Source organism: Macaca thibetana, chromosome 14, assembly GCF_024542745.1.
Source record: "Macaca thibetana thibetana isolate TM-01 chromosome 14, ASM2454274v1, whole genome shotgun sequence".
NCBI lineage: Eukaryota > Metazoa > Chordata > Mammalia > Primates > Cercopithecidae > Macaca > Macaca thibetana.
The window spans coordinates 36,890,542-36,914,033 of NC_065591.1; the positions used below are offsets into that span (position 1 = coordinate 36,890,542).

The following is a 23,492-nucleotide window of genomic DNA, read 5'->3' on the forward strand; positions in this document are numbered from 1 at the left end:
ATATAGTAAAAATACTAAAAATACTGTATAAAAGATAAAAAAAGGTGCACTTATTATGAATAGAGCTTTTATGACTGGAAGTTGCTCTGAGTCAGTGAGTTGTGAATGTTAAGGCCTAGGACATTACTACACACTACTGTAGACTTTATAAACACTGTATACTTAGGTTACACTAAATATATTAAAAAAATATTTTTCTGGTTTGGTGTGGTGACTTGCACCTATAGTCCTAGCACTTGGGAGGCTAAGGTGGGAGGATTGCTTGTTGATAAGGGTATTGGGCCTAGTAACTGCTTTACATGCATGTTTCAGTCCATTTTTATTTCTACACAAATTTTATTTATATAAAACTCAGGAGTTCAAGACTACAACAACCTATGATCCCACCACTGCACTCCAGCATGGGCATCACAGCTAGACTCTATCTCTTAAAAAAAATTAAAATTAAAACCTAAAAATTTTATTTCCTCAATAATAAACTACATTAGCTTAAAGTAAGTTTTTTACTTTATAAACTTTACTTTTTTACTCTTTTGTAATAACACTGAGCTTAACACTCAAACATGCTGTACAAAAACATTTTCTTTATATCCTTATTCTATAATTTTTTTATTAATTTTTTAAATTTACTTTTAAAACTTTTTAGTTAAAAACTAAGCCACAGACACACACATTAGCCTAGACGTACACAGGGTCAGGATGATCAATTTTACTATCTTCTACCTCTGCATCTTGTCCCACTGGAAGGGGTTCAGGGGTAATAATGTACATAGAACTGTTATCTCCTATGGTAACAATGCCTTCTTCTGCAATACCTCCTGAAGGACCTGCCTGAGGTTAACAGTAACCTAAAAAAAAAAAAAATATGTAAAGGAGTACACTCTAAAATATGATAAAATATAGTAAATACATAAAAAAGAAACATAGTCATTTATCACCAAGTATTATGTATTGTACTGACTGGCAATGCAGGTTAACAGCAGCATCATCATAAATATGTGACTATTACATTGCCCTGTGATATTATAATGGTTAAGATGTCACAAGGTGATAGGAATTTTTCAGCTCCATTATAATTTCATGGGGCCACCATTGTATACGTAGTCCATCGTTGACTAAAATGTTAAGTGGTGCATGAGTGTAGTCCACCTACCTTTCAGTTATTTTCCCTTTAAGACCTTCAACACACACTTTTATTGGTCCTTTTTATTGGCCTCTTCTCACTGGCTTTAGAGTACAGAACTAGAAAACTTTTTCATAGTCCTGCAACAATCTTCCATCTAATATCTCACAAATCACTAATTTCCTTTTCCCCCTCAATATGTATTTTGGAGAATCTTACTATAAAGACTCTGTAGGTTGGCCACTTACTGATATGAAGATGTAGGAGGACAAATACTTTCTCTTACCTAAATGAATGCCAAATAACTTCAGCAGTTGGTTCCTTCTATCCCATTTTTTTCTTATAAATGGAAACTCCACAAGAGCAATGACTGTGTTTTATATACCCTTTCAAGGTGTAGCGAGTACTGGGAGTGTTTAATAAATAATAAATAGGAGTGAAATTCCCAAATAATAAAACAGACTATAACCCTATCAATTGCTGCTAGTGATGCAGAGGCTGCACTTAAAACTACCAAGGAAAAAAGAAGACATTCTTAACCATAATGTTCAGAAATGTAAGTTACATTTTGGTAAATCTTTTTCAGCAAAAGAATAGCACTATGTACTCACTGAGTATTTACTATATGCCCAGAATTGTGCTAACTGCTTTACATGCATGTCTCAGTCCATTTTTATTTCTACAAAGAATACCTAAGGCTGAGTAATTTACAAAGAAAAGAGATTTATTTCGCTCATGGTTTTCTAGGTCATACGAGAAGCATGGCACCATCAGCTCCTGGTGAGGGCTTCAGGGTGGATCCTCTTATGGCCAAAGGCAAAGGGGAGCTGGTGTGTAATCACAAGGCAAGAGAGGAAGCGAGAGAGAAGAGGGAGGAACCAGGTTCTTTTTAACAACCAGCTCTCTGGGAACTGATATAGCGAAAACAGTTGTTACTATGAGGACGGCATTAAGCCATTCATGAAGGACTCTTTCCCCTGACCCGGACATCTTTTATTAGGTCCCATATCTAACACTGGAGGTTAAATTTCAACATGAGATTTGGAGGGGTCAAATAAACTATCTCCAAAATACAGCAGTGCATTATCTCATTTCATTCTTACAAGTTTCAGTTGATAAAAATTTATCTTCTATTTGATTCACAGAAACATGAGAAAGTACCAATAATATCCACATCTTAAAATGAAACAAATGAGCATTCAAGAGATTAAATAGGATGTCCAAGTTCATACATTCAGCTATTACATGCAGACCCGAATTCAAACCCTGTGTTTTCTGAGTCCCCAGTCAATAGTGTTATTCACAATACTACACACTCTTCTCCTCAACTTAGCACCTATAAGACTTGAATAATAATAGTTTTCCTTCTGAAATTATGAGGAATCATATCATTTGATGGCTTAATAATACAAATCTTCACCTGTGCAAGGCAGACAAGTATTATTGGTCAAAGCATAAAGATGGGGTTTAATGAACAGAAATAATTATTCAAGAATCAGAAATGGAGCATGTCCTCTTGCTTGATTTCAGCTTTGTAGTCTAACATTTGAGCAATGATATATTTGATAGGACAACTGCCAATGGTAGAAAACTTGTTCAGTATTTAAGGTAACATTACCAAAGAGACAATCTCCTGCTGTGAATATTGAAATATTAAATTTTCCTTACTTTGTTGCCTAATAATTTGGGCAGATTATAAGAGAAGGAAGTGAGGTGGTCAAAAAGTCAGTGAAAAGCTTTATAAACTATGACCATTGTATGTTGTGCAATTCTGCATTTTAAATGTTTTTTAAAATTTATGCTGTAACTAGACTTTAAAAAAATAATTTATATGTAAACTTTCTCTTAGCATTCCTGCAGATCATCCTGTGTTACCAAACATTAGCTGGAGATAGTAGCTATAAACAGATAAAATTTGAGAAAATAATATAAAAACAGTTGTGTTTATTATACAACCCAGCATCTTTAGAATAGTGTTGATTTTTACAAACCATGCTTCAATCTACATCAAACATATGACATTGTGGTTATGAGAAAAATATATCATTGATCAGAGTTTCAAATTTATATTTATCAAGCACCTCACAAAATTCTCTTTATGTTTAAATGCTTATCCCTCTCTATTATAGAATGCTGCTACACAAAAATATTAATTAGAATACTGAAGCAGTTATGAAAACTAAATAGAAAAATAATTGCAATAAAATAAATTTTACAAAATTTTAACCAGAAGCAATTTTTAATTTAGTTTTTAATCTATTAAAAAGATTCTAACATGTAAGGCTTAGTTTGTCATGGTATGTGCCAAAATTACCTAATACTTCTTTTTCCAGAGATAAATTGAAACATAATTAATGTCACCTCAAATTTACATAACAATGTGAACAGAGGAGAAGGGATGGTATATAAAATGAGGGAGAGTGGTTAGAAAGGTATTTTTTATTTTTTCCTAAATAGTTAGCTTCTAATATATGCTTGAGTATATACATGTATTTTTCTCTTTTTTAGCTATTAAGTCCCATTAAGAACTGTCCCATACTTTTTGAATGAGAGATTTCAAATGAAAGTAAAATTATTTTTTAAAAGTCTGCAGTACAGACTCATTATCTCTACTTCTTAAAAACAAAAATTAGAAACAAACATTTTAAAAACCTCTGGTACGTAATACTCTGCAAAGACTAAAGAAAATATGATTTTCAAATATTTGCAAGTGAATTTTAAGAAATATTAGTTCATTTCAAAAATCTAATTAGGCATACTGTATTCTTATAAACTACTGCTTGTAGCACAACAAATAGTTTACTACAAATGAATTTAAGCACAAATAATATATCATATACTACATGAAATAGAAAAGACATATAGATATAATTAGTGTCTTTCAAGAACACCTCTACAAACTTCAAAGAACATAGTAATTAATAAACAATTTCAAAAATAAAATAAAAATAGGGATATTATCTAAAAATTGTAGTTATTAAATTTTATTTCTTAAGTAAAGAACTAAAAACTGTTAAGAACTGATGTACTACACAATGACATTGATACTATGTTAAAATGATTCATAGAAGGCAGTCAAGACAGAGATTCAGAACTATTTTATTAGAAAAGTATTGCGCATTCATAGCAACGTTAGCTTTTATTTCTGTGTACTCTATGAACTTCCTAAAACCATTCTCCAAAGCTAACCATTTAAAACTCATTCATGTATTTTATTATGCATCCTACAACAAAGACTAAGAAGCAGGCAAGAATTACTATAAAACACAGTCTAATTACAGAAAAGTTAATTTATTTTTACAAGAAAACATTTTGAAACCAATTTTGTGTTTGTTGAAGGATTTTTTCATGCACATTATTCAAGATTTTTTTCTGTCAGAGTATTAGTTTCCTAGGATTGCTATAACAAATTACCACAAACTGGGTACCTTAAAAGAGCAGAAATATATTCTCTCACTGTTCTGGATGCTAGAAGTGCAAAACCATGTTAGTAGGGTTGGCAACTACTGGAACTTTGAGGGAGAATCTATTCCACGCCTTTTTCCTATCTTCTGAGGGTTCCCACAATGTATCACTCCAATCTCTGCCTCCAGCATCATGTGGCATTCTCCCCTGTGTCTCTATCTTTTCTTTCATTCTTTTTTTTTTGTTTTTTTTTGAGACAGAGTCTCGTTCCGTTGCTCAGAGTGGAGTGCAGTGGTGTGACCTTGCAACCTCCACCTCCCGGGTTCCAGTGATTCTTGTGCCTCAGACTCCTGGGTAGCTGAGATTACAGGCACACACCACCACGCCTGGCTAATTATATTTTTAGTAGAGATGGGTTTTCGCCATGTTGGCCTGGCTGCTCTTGAACTCCTGAGCCTCAAGCGATTTGCCTGGCTTGGCCTCCCAAAGTGCTGGGATTACAGGCATGAGACACCATGCCCAACCTATCTTCTCTTATAAGGGACATGAGTCATGTTGGATTAAGGGCTTGCCCTGCTCCAATATGACCTCATCTTAGCTACTTGCAACCACAATCACAGTATTTTCAAATAAGGTCACATTCTGAGGCTCCAGGAAGTAGATGAATTTTGGGGATGACACTGTTCAACCCAGTACCTTCAGTTTCTATTTAACATAAAAAATAATTCCCATACTATACTGGATGAAAAAAATGACTTAAGAAATAGGTGAAAGATTGTTGAACACACAAATATGATCTTTTATTTTCCAATCACATACAGAGATAAGAATTTTTGGGGAATATGTCTCATTCACAAACACGTATTATATGCAAAGAGAAATTTATTGTTCAAGTAGGATTCAGGGAATTAACCTAGGTGCATTCTCTTGTTTCTCTTTCAACCATATTGTTCTCCAGACTTTTTTTTGAATTCTGATTTCCCTGTAGGATTGTTCAGATTTAAATAAAGCCTGTAAAGCAGAAGTAGTAAACAAGCCTGGGTACTAAAGTTAAATATTACAGAGGTAGATAAAATAAGTCTGAGGAAAATTCATGTATTTAATTCTTATCTATTTTGCCCGTGCAGTTATGCTGATATTTCATTCACTTGGATTCACCAACCAAAAATTTGTAACTATAGTGGAGAATCTTTTTTCTGTATTTGAAAAAAGTACACTGAGCAAATTAATAGTATAAATATTATTTCAAGGATAACTATTTAAGAGAATATTTATTTCTATGTACGGTTAATCAACATGCCCCCTTCCATACCCCATGTGCCCTTTGACTAATTATCTCCAACTCATCTTTCAGGTCACAATTCAAGTATCATGTTCTCATACCTCATTTCTGACAATGGATGAAATCCTTACTAGATGCTCTTACAGTACCATATACGACCTGTTTGTAGTATTTACCACTGTGTCCATTTTATATTGATTTTTGTGGTTATAACTAACATAATTTTCCTCTACTAAACTCTATAGGACATGTATTGTGGGCCATGTATATTGTACTTACCTTTGCTTTTCTAATGACAAGTGCAATACTTGCTGAATTACTGAATAAATCAGAAGTACATATTACTATAAAAAGTTGACATGTGAATTATGAATCAATCTCATCAATTTGTTAAAGAATCTTCTACCAAGTACTCTTTTCTTAAATAAACTTATATCCTTATTACAGTTATAATATCTTTGTAACAACATTAAGGGAGCATTGATTTTATTATATTAAATAGATAGTTTTCTATTTCAAATAGACTGGCTGAATTATTTTGATTAGCTCAATTAAAAAATACAAGATTGTAATAAGAGACTTTATTACTTACAAAAGGCATTGTGAGCTATTATTAAAATAAATACAATTGACATGAAATATAAGTTTTGTGAAACAACTCTTTGTAAGGATTTTACATGTTTACCTTGAGATATACAAACAAAATGGCCCATATCATATGGAAAAATCACTTTAAAATAATAGACTATAATTTGAAAGATGAAATTTTATCAATATAACACATATTTAAACTAATATTTTAAAATTTAAAATTTGTAAAAAGCGTACATTTGAGAAAGCTATAGTAATTATTCACAAGTAAGGACATTAAAATTCATTCCATAATCATCATTATTTGAGCCAGAGAAAGACTGATGCAAATTGGAATATCTAAATTCAAAATTTAGGACATGCAGATATGATTATAATATCTTTCTCTTTGGCAGCTTGAGTTTACATATTTAAATAAACCCAACTATTATTTTTTAAAAATGTTCCTGGCCAGAGGAAGGATTGCATTTCAAGAATCCAATATGATGCAAAGATTAACACATATTTCCAGTCTTGAGGTGCTGCTGCTCCCTGAGTGTAACTTTCTCTGTCATGTATTTCCTACAGTTTCTTTTTGAGGGAAAAAAAAATGCTAAATGCTATCAATTTTCAGACTGTCCCACACTTAAACCTGTATCAAGACATTCAGGAACACAACATGAGTAAAGATTAGAGAAATTGTGAGAAAAAATTTGAAGAATAAGATGATTGTAACTTATAATTTGACAGCTGCTCTAAGCTTGGCTGAGCGCCCTCTGGGGTTATCTTGTACATCCTGATCTTGTGGACTAAGTACCTTCTTGTGTATCAATTCCCACATTAAAGGAGCTCTTCTCATAGAGACTTCTTCTGTGTTTTCGTGACCAGAACCCAACTGCGATGTTTTCATCACTTGCTGTCTAACACTTAGGTTAAATCTTTCTGTCATGCTTATTCCAAGCAAAAATCTTTTGATGATGCGATCCTCTAGTGAATGGAAGGAGAGGGCAACAAGACGGCCACCAGGTCTCAGAAACTTCTGAGCTGTCTTCAGTCCTGTGTAGAGTTCATTGAGCTCATTGTTCACAAATATGCGAAGAGCCTGGAAAGTCTTGGTGGCAATATGGGTAGATCGCTGTAGTAAGTCTTTCCGTGCATAAATAGCAGAGGGAGGAAATGCACCTAGGAACACATTTTGTAAAGACAGGAAAAGAAGACCAGTAATATTAATATTTTTCACTGTAAATCTAATGAATTGTGTAGTTGTGTGCATATTTAGTGAACTAAGTTTTCTTAGAAAATTGTGGTGGCATTTCATTCATACTTTCCTCTATTATTCCCAAGCATTCTTCCAAGGTTTAAAACTATGTGGCAAAAAAAAACCTTTCATAACTCATAAGGATAATTGGAATTTAATAAGGAGCACAGAAAGAGAAATGGTGGACACATATTTAAAGAAATGATAACAAAATCCTTCTCAAATTTGGTGAAAAACATTAACTCAAAGATGGCTCAATGAACCACAAATATAATAAACAAAAAAAGGCTGCACATAGGCACATCATAAAACTACTATAGCCAAAGATAAAAACAAAAAAAAATCATGCCAACAGAAAAGAAAATTCATTACATAAAGAGGAACAAAAATATTATTAACAGCTAAATTTTATGAGCACACTGGAGGCCAGAGGATAGTGGAATAACATAAACAGTGTTGAGAAGAAAACTGTTTACCATGAAGGCTAAGTCTACTAAGATATTTATTCAAAAACAAAGGTTCGAAGACATTTTAAAAGAAATAAAAAGTGAGACAATCCACTGTGAACAGGTCTGCATTCAAAAAATTGAAAGGAAATACATTAAGCTGAAATAAAATGAAGGCAGGTGATCATTTGGATACACAGATGAGAATGAAGTGATAAGGCCATAGGTGTAAAACATTTTTGAAATAAATTAAAGACTTATATAAATGGAAAACTACTGAATGTTCAAAGATCGGAACACTTAACTACTGTATGTTCAAAGATTGGAAGATGGCAATACTACCCAAACTGATCTAAGATTCAATGTAATCCCTATCAGAATTCCAGCTGACTTCTTTGTACAAATTAACAAGCTGATTTTAAAATTCATATGAAATTACAAGGCATCCAGAACAGCCCAAATAATCTTGGAAAAAAAAGAATAAAGTAGCAGGACTTACATTTATGAATTTGAAAGCTTACTACAAAGCAATGATAAGACAGTGTGGTACTGGCAAAGCAGTAGATATAGAGAAAAACAGAATGTAATTGAGAGTCAAGAAATAAACCCATACCTATACAGTCAACTAATGTTTGACAAGAGTGCCAAGACCATTCAATTGGGAAAAGTCTTTTGAACAAACAATGCTGAGAAAATTGGATAGCCACATGTAAAAGAATGTAATTAGACTCTTACATCACATACAAAAACAAACTCAAAATGGATCAAAGACCTAACTGTAAAAGTACAAAGTATAAAAATCTTAGAATAAAACATAAGGCTAAATCTTCATGACTTTGAATGTTGCAAAAGATTCTTACATATGTCACCAAAATTGTGAACAACAAAAGAAAAATATAGATAAATTGGACTTCATCAAAATTAAAAACTTTTCTCATTCAAATGACACCATCAAGAAATGAAAGACAAGTCAGAGAATGGGAAAATATTTGCAAATCATAAGTCTAATAAGGGACATATATCTAGAATATATAAAAGAAGTAAACTGCAGAATACATGTATATTATTTATATCATATTTTAAAACATGCATATCAAAATAGATATGTTCCATCTACTTCAATAATTGAGATAAGCAAAAATTACTAATTTCTAAATAAACCCATAAATATAATTTTCCTTAAGCTTATAACCACTGGCACACAAACAAGATATTAAAGTATAATGTTCAATAGATTTATACACAAATTTTTCCTTGATTTTGAACCATATTCCTGAAGAGTATAATCCCGTAGAGAAGCAATGTTTCTAGTACAAATTTGTTCTTAATGAACATCTCAGAAGATAACTTCAATCTTGGCATTTTAATCTCCTTAGCATGTTTCTTAAAGAAAAGTTAATTATACAAGGCGGGCACCTTAGTTCACATTTCAGTAATCTGAACACCTAGTAGTAAAGTTCAGACATAGCAGATTAATCTTCTATGGGAACTAAATCAGAGAAGGAGAGAAATCTTGCATGTATCAGAGAACTGAGAACCTGGTGGTTTAAAGTAAACCAAATTGGTGTGATGGTTCTCTCTTTCCTCTACAAGAATTACTTTGCCAAAAGTGTAGAGAATGTTAGACACTAGGGGATTTATCTTCCAACAACGAGGTCTCTCAGGAACATGAAGTCAACATCAAAACTGAAGAGGAAGGTCAGCTTCTTACCACTTGCTATTCAATTCCTCCATTTTCCTGATAGAGTATGGGTCACTGGGAAATGTGTTTCAGAGTATTCTAAGAATCTGAACAAACATGCAACTATTTACATTTTGAAGCCTGGACTCAGAGGAAGTGTCAGAAAGTTTGCATTCCTTTTTTTATTTATTTACTGTTATTTTTATTATACTTTAAGTTCTAGGGTACATGTGCACAATGTGCAGGTTTGTTACATATGTATATATGTGCCACGTTGGTGTACTGCACCCATTAACTCATCATTTACATTAGGTATATCTCCTAATACTATCCCTCCGCCATCTCCGCACCCCACGACAGACCCTGGTGTGTGATGTTCCCCTTCCTGTGTCCAAGTGTTCTCATTGTTCAATTCCCACCTATGAGTGAGAACATGCGGTGTTTGGTTTTCTGTTCTTGCGATAGTTTGCTGAGAATGACGGTTGCCAGCAGCATCCATGTCCCTACAAAAGACAAGAACTCATCCTCTTTTATGGCTGTATAGTATTCCGTGGTGTATATGTGCCACATTTTCTTAATCCAGTCTGTCATTGATGGACATTTGCGTTGGTTCCAAGTCTTTGCTATTGGGATTAGTGCCACAATAAACATACCTGTGCATGTGTCTTTATAGCAGCATGATTTATAATCCTTCGGGTATATACCCAGTAATGGGATGGCTGGGTCAAATGGTATTTCTAGTTCTAGATCCTTGAGGAATTGCCACACTGTCTTCCACAATGGTTGAACTAGTTTACAATCCCACCAACAGTGTAAAAGTGTTCCTATTCCTCCACATCCTCTCCAGCACCTGTTGTTTCCGACTTTTTAATGATCGCCATTCTAACTGGTGTGAGATGCTATCTCATTGTGGTTTTGATTTGCATTTCTCTGATGGCCAGTGATGATGAGCATTTTTTTATGTGTCTGTTGGCTGCATAAATGTCTTCTTTTGAGAAGTGTCTGTTCATATCCTTCACCCACTTTTTGATGGGGTTGTCTTTTTGTTGTAAATTTGTTTGAGTTCTTTGTAGGTTCTGGATATTAGCCCTCTGTCAGATAAGCAGATTGCAAAACTTTTCTCCCATTCTGTAGGTTGCCTATTCACTCTGATAGTAGTTTCTTTTGCTGCGCAGAACTTCTTCAGTTTAATTAGATCCCATTTGTTAATTGTGTTTTTGTTGCCATTGCTTTTGGTGTTTTAGACATGAAGTCCTTGCTCATGCCTATGTCCTGAATGGTATTGCCTAGGTTTTCCTCTCAGGCTTTTATGGTTTTAGGTCTAACATTTTAGTCTCTAATCCATCTTGAATTAATTTTTGTATAAGGTGTAAGGAAGGGATCCAGTTTCAGCTTTCTACATATGGCTAGCCAGTTTTCCCAGCACCATTTATTAAATAGGGAATCCTTTCCCCATTTCTTGTTTTTGTCAGGTTTGTCAAAGATCAGATCGTTGTAGATGTGTGGTATTATTTCTGGGGACTCTGTTCTGTTCCATTGGTCTATATCTCCGTCTTGGTACCAGCTGCATTCTTGAAGACCTTGCATGATTCAAATTTTACATAATTCTAAACTACTTTTCTCAAAGAAGAAATGTAATATAAAATACATTTTAATGTACATATATTTTCATGTAAAATAGGAAGTAAACATTCATGGAGCACATAAATCAATAAGTACTGTAGGATATTTTTGCTATATATATACTTTTAAAATTTCTTAGCATTATCTCTAACATTTTGCAGAAATTAAAAGCATGGTTCAACATAACTGCTTAACTTTCTTGACATTTTAATGCAGAATTTCTTAATTCATAAAATAATAGAAAGGCAGAAAGCTCAATAAATGTTTGCATACTATTGTCAGTAAATATGTTTTATAAAATTAATGAAAATGGAATGTTTCATAACAAAACCAAAAAAACAACAAAAAATGTCTGAAATCACCATGTAGTTCTAATATAAACAACAGCATTGGTTAATTTGACATTAAAGTTTGTTAGACATTTTGGCTTACTAGCTAAAATAGCACCTTCTTGTGGCAGAAGGATGGACATAATTTATAATTCATTTAGTTAGCTAGCTGTGAAACTATGACATTCCTAATTCCTTTCATTTGATGAAATCTATTTTCAAAGCATTCACCCAAAGTGAGATTTTATTAGTATTTTATATTACACAATTTCAAGTTTCTATAAATCATGTTCACATTAAGTATATCCCCTAGTATATATGAATCTGCAGCTAACAAAACCACTGCAATCAGACAAGCTTTTCTTTATAAGATCTAATTTGGCCTTGCCAATGTCATAAAGTCATGCAGAATGGACATAGCAACTCTCAGCTATATTTGGGAATAGATGGTCTTCAGGATAATAGGGGAACCTTAATTTATGAAGCTTTCCTTCTGGGGCCTTCTTACTCTTATTTGGGGAATTCTGACCTGGATTATGTCTGATGGATTTCCTGGAAGATATTTCTAGATGTGGTCTTGTCAACCTCGCTAAATCTCATCTTTAGGGACCAAGAGATGACAAGAGGTCTGCAATGAGCAATGTGTTTTGTGGAGCTTTTTCGGTACTTCTCTGGGGAGATCAAAGGCACATATCTTCCCTTATTTTAGATAGGTTAAATTTCCAGGGCCATCTTTCCTTTATACTGGTACCTCATGTCTCTAATTTTTAGGAAGAAAGGTTGTCAAAGCAGATCGTGTAAAATGAAATTAAAAAGAAACAAAAGAATATAAACAGCATATGATGCCGGGCACGATGGCTCATGCTTGTAATCCCTTTAGGAGGGAGGGATTTGGGAGCACTTTGGGAGGCTAACGCAGGCAGATGGCTTGAGACCAGGAGTTCAAGACCAATCTTGGGCAACATGGTGAAACCCTGTCTCTCAAAAACAAAAACAAAAACAAAAAAAACAAAAGAACAAAATAAACAATAAAAACACCTACAATTTAGCCAGGCATGGTAGTGCACGCCTGTAGTCCCAGCTACTCCAGAGGCTGAGGCGGGAGGATCATCTGAGTCTGGCGAGGTTGAGACTGCAGTGAGCCATGATTGCACCACTGCATTCCAGCCTGGGCAACAAAGTGAGACCCTGTTTCAAAATACATAAAAATAAAATGGCATGTGATAATGGAAATTACAATAGTAAGAACAAAACATCAACTGGCAATGGGACACATGGATAAGAAAAAACAATCCAACCATAAAGGATTAGCAAGGTTCTATGAATTATTAAGCTTAAAGACAATAAAAGTCCTGTGCCTCTGAAGAAGCAAAAATGGTTTTCTTGTGAAAGTCACTGTTCAGAGAGCAAGGAACAGCATTATCTTAGGAATGCAGAAGCTAGGTAAGAACAGCTGGCTCCTGATTCATATCAAGAAAACAAGATTAAAAAAAAACTAACAGATTCAATGCCTACTCTTATGCTGGACTCTGAATGAGGCCACAGGGAGAAAAATATTAGTAAGACAGAAAAATGGTCCCTGCCTTCGAGGAGCTCACTGTTTTGCAATTCTTCACTTCCTTCTCATCTCTCATATACTGCTATCAGAAATAGAAACTTGTTGTTCTGCTTTTTCGTCTGCTGAGTTTCACCACAGAGTCTAGTATGGCTAATTCATCTGATTAAGGAATAGAGTAGGTAAGGTGGAAAATCACAATTTGTGTTATTAGGTTTGACGATGAGAGAAAACCTCCTTTTTGTGTGTTATAGTCCATGAATGGACTTAGTTAACCTAGTACCAATGTATATGAGAATAGGTGTGCTTACCCCTAGTAGAGCACTTACTATACTCTTCTGTAATTACCCATTTACTTGTTTATCTCACTCATTTGACTCCGATCTCCTTGTGAATAAGAACTATTTCATGTTTACTCTTATAACCCTAGTACTTGACAGAGAAGCTTGTGATTCTTAATTCTGACTGTACATCACAGTCACCTGTGGTGCTTTTGACAAAAATGCCTGGCTCCACTCCAGATCTACTGAATCAGTTTCAGGGGTTTATTACTCAGGAATCACTACTTTTAAAAAGCTTCACAGAGAATTTTGACATGCAGCCAAGATTAAAAACTACTTTAGAAAACACTCAAATGTTTGTTGAGAAGATAATGAATAGATAATAAACTTAAAAAATGGTAAAAATCCAGGATCATTAGTGCAGTTTCATTCACATCATTGGGTGTGTACGCCCTGTGTGCCAAGCCTGTATATTAAACCTATGTGCCCAAAACTTATGTATAAAGCCTGTGTGTGTCTTTCACACCTACGTACTCAAAGCTTAGATATATAACCTGTGTATCTAAGACCTATGTCTTCCTCAGCCTAGAGGGTGGAGTTTAAGGAACATGGCTGTGCTTTGGTCAAGGATAGGCCAAGGTAGGATGTTTACATCCTGCATTACTCAGTGAGTTCAGGGAAAACGCGTATAACTCCACTTGTTATCACAGCCATGTAGCCGTAACATGGGAAGGCCATCACTTGGTTCTATGCCAATATTGTCTGTAAAAGGTATAATTGCCCTGCTGATACTGTGCAGGTGTAGGCACCCAGAGAAAGATAGAGAGAGTCAGAGCTATCCATCCTTGCAGACGGACAGAGGGGAGCCAGGACAAAGCTCGGCTCACTCGTGCCCAGAGAGAGAAAGAGTTAAGCTGCTGACCCTGAAGCCAAGGGAGAGTCAGCCATGCAGCTGCAGGCATGGGGGCAGCAGGAGCCACAGAGCTGGAGCAAACAGCTGAAATAAAGGCGAACAGTGTAAAGTGCAAGTATAAGAAAGCTATCGATGAGAGCTGCTGCTAAATAAAATCATCTTTCACCTGCCTACGGCCCCGAGTAGTCTTTCTGCTTATCCACCCACTCCCTTCAGATCTCAACATGACATTTGGTGTAGTCGTGAACCTGACAGGGTGGGTCTATAAAGAGCATAATATTCAGTCATATCAGTAAGTGACTAAATGAGCAGGATCATAATTTTAGTCACAAAAAGCATTATGAAAATACTTTTTAAATGTCATGATATAGGTCCAGTCCATGTGATCATGGGAACCAAAGTATGATTTTTGTTGGAGCAAGTGAACTCTCAAATTTGCCAGCAATTTCACCGTCTCAATATAACTGATTGCATGCACTTAATTATACCTGATAATGATTGAGAACATCCTTAATTAATCAATTATTTGTACATGCAACGGAGCACCTGCAAATAATTTTAACCTCAGAAAATCCAAGCGTGGAAGCCTTTATTACCTGACATAGGGGAAATGTGCAAGGTGAACTTTAGTTTTGCATATTTCTTTTGCAGAATAAAATGAGACATGATAATATAATGTTAAAATTTCGAAATTTAAATTTTAAAAAGTCCTCAATATCTTCAGTGATTTAAGTTCAAGTTTTTCCCCAAAGATTAATGTACAATATTGTTGAGATTTTATATAAACTTTTTTCACTTAACAACTATAAAATCCTAAACCACAAATTTTCTCAATTCTTCAAAAGAGCAGAACTGTTTTCCTCCTTATACTTTAAAATAGAAAAATTTGTTAGTAAAACTGACTACAAAAGGAAATTAAAGGCTAAGGAACATTTAATGGGAAGATGTTTTCATGTTAAATACACTTTCAAAAGAAAGCATACACTAAACCCAGCATGGGAACAAGTTCTAATTTCAATACAATTTTGAGACATTATTTGGCACTTACTTCTCTCACAGTAATGCTAGGAAAATTCATGACATAAAGGATTGATCCTAGCTTGTGAAAGAAAATTGTTAAAGAGTTCTGCCTTATTAGAGGCACTCCATTCTCACATTGCAGATCAGGTTTGTTGATAGTGGTGTATTTTAAGACTCTTGACAGTTTGATATCCTTTCTGTTTTCTTTGTCTCACATCAGCAAATTCTGATGCCTCTCTATCTGGGATATATCCAGAACCCCACCACTTCTTACCAGCTCTACCACTATGACCCTAGTCCAAGCCATCATCATCTTTTCCACACATCCACCACCAGACTGATCCTTTTAAATACAAAAATTAATCATGTCAACACCTCCAACACCCCCTGACCTTGCTCTTCACTGAACCTTGGCATGGTCCCGCCTAAGTCCTTTGACCTGTACTTAGAAGATCTACCTTCATAGCCCTGGGTAGCTTACTCCCTACTTTATTCAAGTATCTTTTCAAATACTACATAATTCAAAAGGCAGTCTCTAACTATGCTTATGAAAAACAGCACCATGTCACTAGTCCCCTTACCTTGGTTTAATTTTCTTTGTAATACCTTATCAGAAACAAATATTTATTTCTTTGCCATCTATCTTCCTCTACTAGAATACAGACTCAGGGAAAATAGAGACTGTATTCACTGCTATAAAACCTTTGCACCAAGAACAGTTGGTGGATTGAAAGAATGACTACCTTTGTACTTCCAAGTTATAAACATAGTCATTGTTAAAAAAAAAAGAAAAAAGAAAAAAAAAAAAAGAAAGCCAAAGGAAATATTATCATTTGTATATGAAGTCAACAGTTAATGTCACTACTCTTTACATTCTACCTCAAGAGGCAACCAAAAGGCATACTTCCTTTTTTCTTCATACACATGTATGAAAAAAATATATATGAGTATATGTGCATATATAAAAAATATAAGCATATATTTATAAGATGAGAATCATCTGTAAAATAATCTACAACTTAGTTTACTTATCTTTACAAATAATTTCAGTTGTATAAATGCATTATAATTCATTTTGTTTGTTCATTTAACAAATGTTTGTAGTGTCAAGTACCAGCCAACTGGAAACACAATAGTAAATAAGATAGAAGTGGTCTCTGGTGGAGCTCACGTTGTCACCACAGCAGGAACATTTAGGATGGTTTTTATTTTTTCCATCACACACAAAAAATGATGCAATAAACAGGTGAACTGTACATTTTAAAATTCTACATAGCAGAAAAACTCTACAAAGTAAAATGAGAGTCGCAGTCTGGGAAAAATATTTGCAACTGTACGTGAATCTTACATGTCTCTTGGAGCTGTTAGGTCAAAGGGTAGTTATGTCCACTTAAATTTGGATCAATATTTCCAAATATACTCTCTAAATAGATTATACCAATTTACTTCCTTCAATAGTATATGAGAGAGTCCTTCTGCTCACACCCTTACCAGTACTAGAAGCTATCACTCTTTAATTCTGATAGTAGGTCTATTAGATAGTCTGATAGTAGGTAAGTCTTAGCTTACTACTGTTTTAATTTTCATTTCTTTGGTAATTAGTAAGGTTGGACATCTTTTCAAATCTAATACCCAGTTGATTCCAGCTAGAAATTGCTTGAACAAATCCTTTGTCCATTTTCTTGATGTGATGTTGGCCTCTGCTTTATTGATTTGGAAGAGCTGTTTATAAAATAAGGATATTAACCCTTTGTGAACTATTTATATAGTTGAAAATATTTTTTCCTGAACTGTGAATGTCTTTTAATTTTGTAGAGTTTCTGCCATTCAAAAATTAAACATTTTTATACAGACTTTTTTTTATAGTAGTTTTAGGCTTTATTAAATTTAGGAAGGCTTTCCCCACTCTAAGATTACAGATATAATCAACTCGATTTTTTTATGTATTTCTGGTTTTATTTCTTACATTTGAATATTTAATCCACACAAAATGTGTTTTTTAGTATATGAGGTTCAAATCTAACTTTTTTTTTTTAAAAAATGACGTAGTCAACTATCCTATTTATTAAGCAGTACATTCCTTTTGTACTGATGTGAAGTACCCTCTTGATCATATACTACATTTCTATACATAGATGGATCTGCTTCTGGATTTTCAATTGCATTCCATTGATGCATTTCTTCTATTTTTCTGCAAATACCAGGTTATTTTAATTATTACTAAATATTTTTTCCAGTAAGTTTTGCTATCAGGTGGGACAACCTTCTCCCTATCATCTTCTACGCCACCAGCCCACAATCATCTTTCAACATTCTTTTCAAAATTATCTTGGGTATTCCAATATATTTATTGCTCCAAATTAAATTCAGAATCAAAGTATATAAAAATAAAAATTTTGATTGGAATTATAGTAAGTGGGTAAATTTATTTGTGTAAAATTTAATTATAATGTTGAAGCAATGCATCCAGGGAACATAGTATTTCCATTAATATTTTATGTGTCTGTTATTGAAGTTTAATAGTTGTCTTCACTTAAGTCTTGGTCATGTTATGTGCAAGCACTATGTTTATGCATATACATTGTATTCACTCCTCTTTATATTTATTTTATATTATTTTTTATAAAAATTTTTTTTTTTTTAATTATTTTATTAATTTTATTAATTATTATTTTTAATTTTTCTTATTATATTTATTTTTTTAATAAAAAATTTTATTTTTTTTATTAATTTTCTTTATTTTTTTAATATTTTTAAATAAATTATTTTTATTTTTTATTTTATAATTTTATTTTTTAATTTTTTATTTTTTATTTATATTTAATTTTTTTTTTTTTTTTTTTATTTTATGAAAAGCATAAAAAATGACAATACTTCTGCTAATAAAACATTGTGTAATGGAAATGTCGCTGACCTTCAGAGAAAGGGCTCTAAGTTCAATTTTTCAGATCACTCACTTTTTCTATGGCTATTTGATGTGGGGTAAAACACTTTACTTCTGAGTTTCTCCATTCTAGGATGAAATCATAACACTTCTCACAGGATTATTGTGAAAATCAGGTTAAAAAATGTTCAGAAGCATTTAGTGCATACTTGGCATAAAGTAGTCATTTTATGAGTGGCATAATACAGTTACTTACTCTTCTCAGTTGTAAAATGGAGTAGGTAGGAAGGGGATTTGATATGTTAACTTAAAGGTTCTGCCAAGCTTATTCCAGTTTCAGCCTGGACTAAAGAGACTGGGTAAAATAAAGGGTTATTGAAAACCCCTGAAGCATCTGAGTAATGCTTATTCAAGTTAGGCATTGGACTGAAAGATTTCAGCATCCGAAATGAAGTATAAAATTTTCCTATGTATACAATAATGGAACATTCTCGAATTTACAAAGTAGTACTTAGGTTCTAAAAATATAAAGACTTAGAATGACTTAAGTATGAAAAAAATTGTCTTTAAAAAAAAAATGTAGGCCGGGCGTGGTGGCTCACGCCTGTAATCCCAGCACTTTGGGAGGCCGAGGCGGGCAGATCACTAGGTCAGGAGATCTAGACCATCCTGGCTAACCCGGTGAAACCTGTCTCTACTAAAAATACAAAAAATTAGCAGGGCGTGGTGGTGGGCGCCTGTGGTCCCAGCTACTCGGGAGGCTGAGGCAGGAGAACGGCGTGAACCCAGGAGGTGGAGCTTGCAGTGAGCAGGGATCGCGCCTCTGCACTCCAGGCCACTGCACTCCAGCCTGGGTGAGAGCGCGACTCCGTCTCAAACAAACAAACAAACAAACAAAAATGTTACTTTTATCCTATTTAGTAACTGATGCTAAGGATTTTAACAGACCAAATTTCATCAGCCTAAACCTTCCAGGCTGTATTTAAACCATCTAGTCAGAAGTTTATTTTCCATAATTAAACTTCTAGATTTCTCTTGCCACCTGAGTTATACAACTTGTATTTGGGCATTTTAAGAATGCATTTTTGTTTTTTCTGTATTCTTTTTTTACTCCTGTGCCTAGTTTTCATAGAGCACCTTTCTGCACAGGTATTTTTTTTTATACTAAGAAACAGGGTCTCACTATCACCCAAGCTGAAGTGCAATGGCATGACATAGCTCACACTGCAGCCTTGAACCCTGGGATCAAGTGATCCTCCATTTTAGCCCCCTGAATAGCTGGGACTATAGGTGAGCACCACCACACCCAGCTAATTTTTAAATTTTTGTGTAGAGATAGGGTCTTTCTACGTTGCCTAGGCTAGTCTTGAGCTCCTGAGCTCAAGTGCTATTCCTCCTACCTTGGCTGCCCAAAGTGCTGTGATTATAGGAGTGAGCCACCATGCCTAGCCTTACTTTTTAAGCATGTTCTACAAGGCTAAAATATATTGGAGTGATTTTAAACCACTCCCTTTGTTTTCACAGGTAAAAAAAAAAAAAAAAAAAATAACCTATTTATTTAGTAACTGAATTGCATCTGAGGTTACCCAGAAATTGTATAGACTAAAAAAGTGTATTACCCGCAAAGTACTAAACACTGGGGATTAAAACATAGTCCTTGCTCTCATGAAATTCAAACCTAATGAAAAGAATGATATGTAAATATTGTGATAAGTGCTATAAAGAATTTTACATGCTCTTATGAGAGTGAAGAAGAAGGAGAGAAGAACATCGACCCTGTATCGCACAGCATTTTCCAAACTTCAATCCCCAACCAAATACCAGTGTATCTGTTGTCAAGTAAGTTTGGGAAATGCAACATGTTACACTCCTTTTTCCAGGATTCACAATGCCCATTAACATGGTAGAGTTCTTAAGATAACTGTATAACTTTGTTTACCCAGAATTTCCCAACTTTTTGATAAGAAACTGTTTTAATTTTAATAACCATTCCATAGTATTTATTTTCTGGATAACACACTTGGGAAAATACTGGAGGTAAACTTTGTTTTAATCACGTTCCACGTATTTAATTCTTACAAAAATTCTGAGAGGTATGAAATAGATGTTCTAATTTTCATTCAAAGGTACCAAACTGAGGGGTTAAATGTCTCTTCTCAAGTTTGCAGAGATTGTAAGTAGTCTTATTCGACTAGTTCATCTCAGATACATTCTAGGAAGTCTAGATCAGTATGAGTTTTCTCACCAAAAAAACTCTTATTTATTTTATACGTACACATATATATATATATGTATTTTTTCAGTGTCCTAAGAATGTTGTTGAGCTTCTTTCTGTTTATAGATGCTCAAAACAAAGCAACAATTTTAAGATGATATGTTCACCAAGCCATCTCATCTTTTTCCTGATCAGAATTTAAGGAAGTTAAGATGAGATCACACGGCTTAGAGTGATTTCCAGAAGCTCTAATTCCATGTCTGCTGTTTTATACAATGATCTCATTTTCTAAGAGAAAATGAGTGTGGAATCTTTAAACCTGAATAGGCTTTTACTGAGAGATGTTTTAATGGAAGCCAAATCACTATGCATCGAATTGCAAGAGTTTTGCTTTCTCTCTACATTTCCCTTGGGGAGATGTGCATTGTCAGACCTAAAGACAGCGCATCTGGTGAAGGCGGCAAGTGCCCTGGTCTCTCATTCTGGGAATGGTAATGAATACCTTTGGCTTTTGTCCTTTTTGCTCTATTGAAAACAACTTATTGTTAGCTCAGGTTATTGACTGTACATTTGTCTCTTTTTCATCTGCTTTCTTGATAGTGGGTTTAAAAAAGAATCAGCTGCTACTGCTGCCATTGTCAAGATTTTTGGGCAGGTAGTGATTACATGTATTTGACTAAGAATCTAGACTCATCCAATGCAGTACATATGGGCTTTTCTTGACTCACTTACTAGGAAGGGAGCCTTTTTCTTGACTCACTTACTAGGAAGGGAGCCTTTTACAGTTGTTTTTATATTTGAAAATTGAGTGCTTAATATTCCCCAGTTAAGCAAGATGAGGAGAACAAGCTTGTATACAAGTGTAATAAAAGGTTGAGATGGCTAAAACCGTAAAAAATTAGGCCCAGCTTCTTATATTTTTGTTTTATTTAAAGCTTCTTAAGAAATGTTGATAGAGAAGACTTTCAAAATACATTTGTTGTTATACATTTCTTATACAGTATTTTAGCAATGAAAGAACAGTGCTTCTTGTTCTCATTTCTGTGCTTCTGCACATACTGTTCCTTCAGCCTAGAATGTTTCTCTTCTTGTACTTTACATCACTTAATACTCACTGATGTGCTGTCTTCTCCAATTTGCAATTTTTTATGTATATAATATATATTATATATTACATATAATTATATATTATATAAATTTTATATATAATATATGATATATATAATATATATTATATATATATAATCAAATTATGTACCACCCTGTACTACTTGTCTATCAACATCCACTAGGCTGTAAAAGGTCCAGAGATCTTTTCTTATTTTCCTTTACTTCCCCAATCCCAGTTTTAAGGCCTGGTGCACAGTAGGTGGCAAAGAAAAAAGTCCTCTCAATAAGGGATACCCTTCCAGTCCCAGACAAAGATCAAGATGTATCATAAACAATTTTCTGAATGTGGAAATTCATGAACTCCCTGAAATCTTCGTAAGATTTTGCATGTACATGCAATTTTATGTGGAGATGCTCTGCTGCTTCCATCAAATTCTTAAATGACCCACAGTAGGTAAATTTCTGGTAAACGCAAATTGGGAGTTAGCTGAGTTTTTAGCTTACAACTTACCACTTCTAATGATATCACCCAAAAACCTTCTGTATTTATTTAGTTTTGTGTTTCTTTACCTCCAGAAATATTCTACCACTTAGCATTACTGGAAGCCCTGATTGAAAACCCTGTTTCATGTATGATATCAGAAGTTGGAAACTCTATCACTGATTCCTTGGCTTTCTTATGACTCAAAGAATTTCACATAAAGTAAGAGAAAATCTTGCTTAGTAACAGTCTGCACTACATATAATAATAGAACACAATTAGTATGTGAAAGTAGTAAGATATATTTCATTCATAAAAAGCACCATGCTTCTGGCTAGATAAATGATTTGAAGTCCCAGAAAGAACTTGTAATTTTTAGTTCTGGGATACCCTTATGCTACTTACACTTTTTAAAATTTAATACATTCACGTGTTTAAATGTATTGAGATTTTTAAGCTTGTGAATGAAATTAGCAACGTGCTGTGGCTGTCAACGTGATGCATTGCAATTCCCCCTGAGTGGTACGGTTTAAATATTAATTCAGCTCTTGCACCTGTTTGCCGGCATTCAGCTGTTGAATTTCCATCACATTTAATAAGTCTTGGTGACGCAATTCATGTCCTTTTGCCTAGGCTCCTTTAATATAGTGTCAAATTCTCACCCATCTGAAATTCAAGTAATATTACAAATTTCAAACTGTTAATTAAAATTTGTGAACTTAAATGGTTCCGGATAAAACTGGCTTTACTCAGTGAGGTTCTTTGTAAACTTCTTCAGAGTCTCATCTAATCCCCAACTCCTACCAGGTTAAGTCTGATGACAACATGATCTCACTATGGGTGGTTGAGATTTACAAATCCTCATACAATAGGGAAAAAAATAAAGTCATAAGTTTGAACAGAAAGGTAATGAGGAACATTAACCAAGTCCGGGCAATGTAGAAAAGAAAAAGGTTTAATTGGACTTACAGTTCCACGTGGCTGAGGAAGCTTCACAATCATGGTGGAAGGCAAGAAGGAGTAAGTCATGTCTTACATGGATTGCAGGAGGCAAAATGAGAGCTTGTGCAGGGCAACTCTCATTTTATAAAACCATCAGATCTCACGAGACCCATTCACTATCAGGAGAACAAACGGGAAAGACCCACCCCCATAATTCAGTCATCTCCCACCAGGTCCCTCCCACAACACATGGGAATCATGTGAGTTATTAAATGAGATTTCGGTGGGGACACAGAGCCAAACCGTATCTTTCCACCCTGGCCCCTGCCAAATATCATATCTTCACAATGCAAAATCAATCATGCTTTCCCAAC

At 34.2% G+C, this 23,492-nt stretch overlaps 1 protein-coding gene across 5 annotated transcripts in view; it reads right to left on the reverse strand.

Annotated features, from left to right (window-relative positions):
• Nucleotides 1-4,206: 4,206 nt before the first annotated feature.
• METTL15 (methyltransferase like 15) overlaps nucleotides 4,207-23,492 on the reverse strand; it is a 236,223-nt gene continuing 216,937 nt past the window's right edge. For all 5 annotated transcript variants that reach the window (XM_050755429.1, XM_050755427.1, XM_050755428.1 and 2 more), the window contains one exon: nucleotides 4,207-7,562. In XM_050755429.1, the coding sequence (XP_050611386.1) occupies nucleotides 7,117-7,562 (446 nt within the window). In that variant the 3' untranslated portion in view covers nucleotides 4,207-7,116. The remainder of the gene's footprint in view (nucleotides 7,563-23,492) is intronic.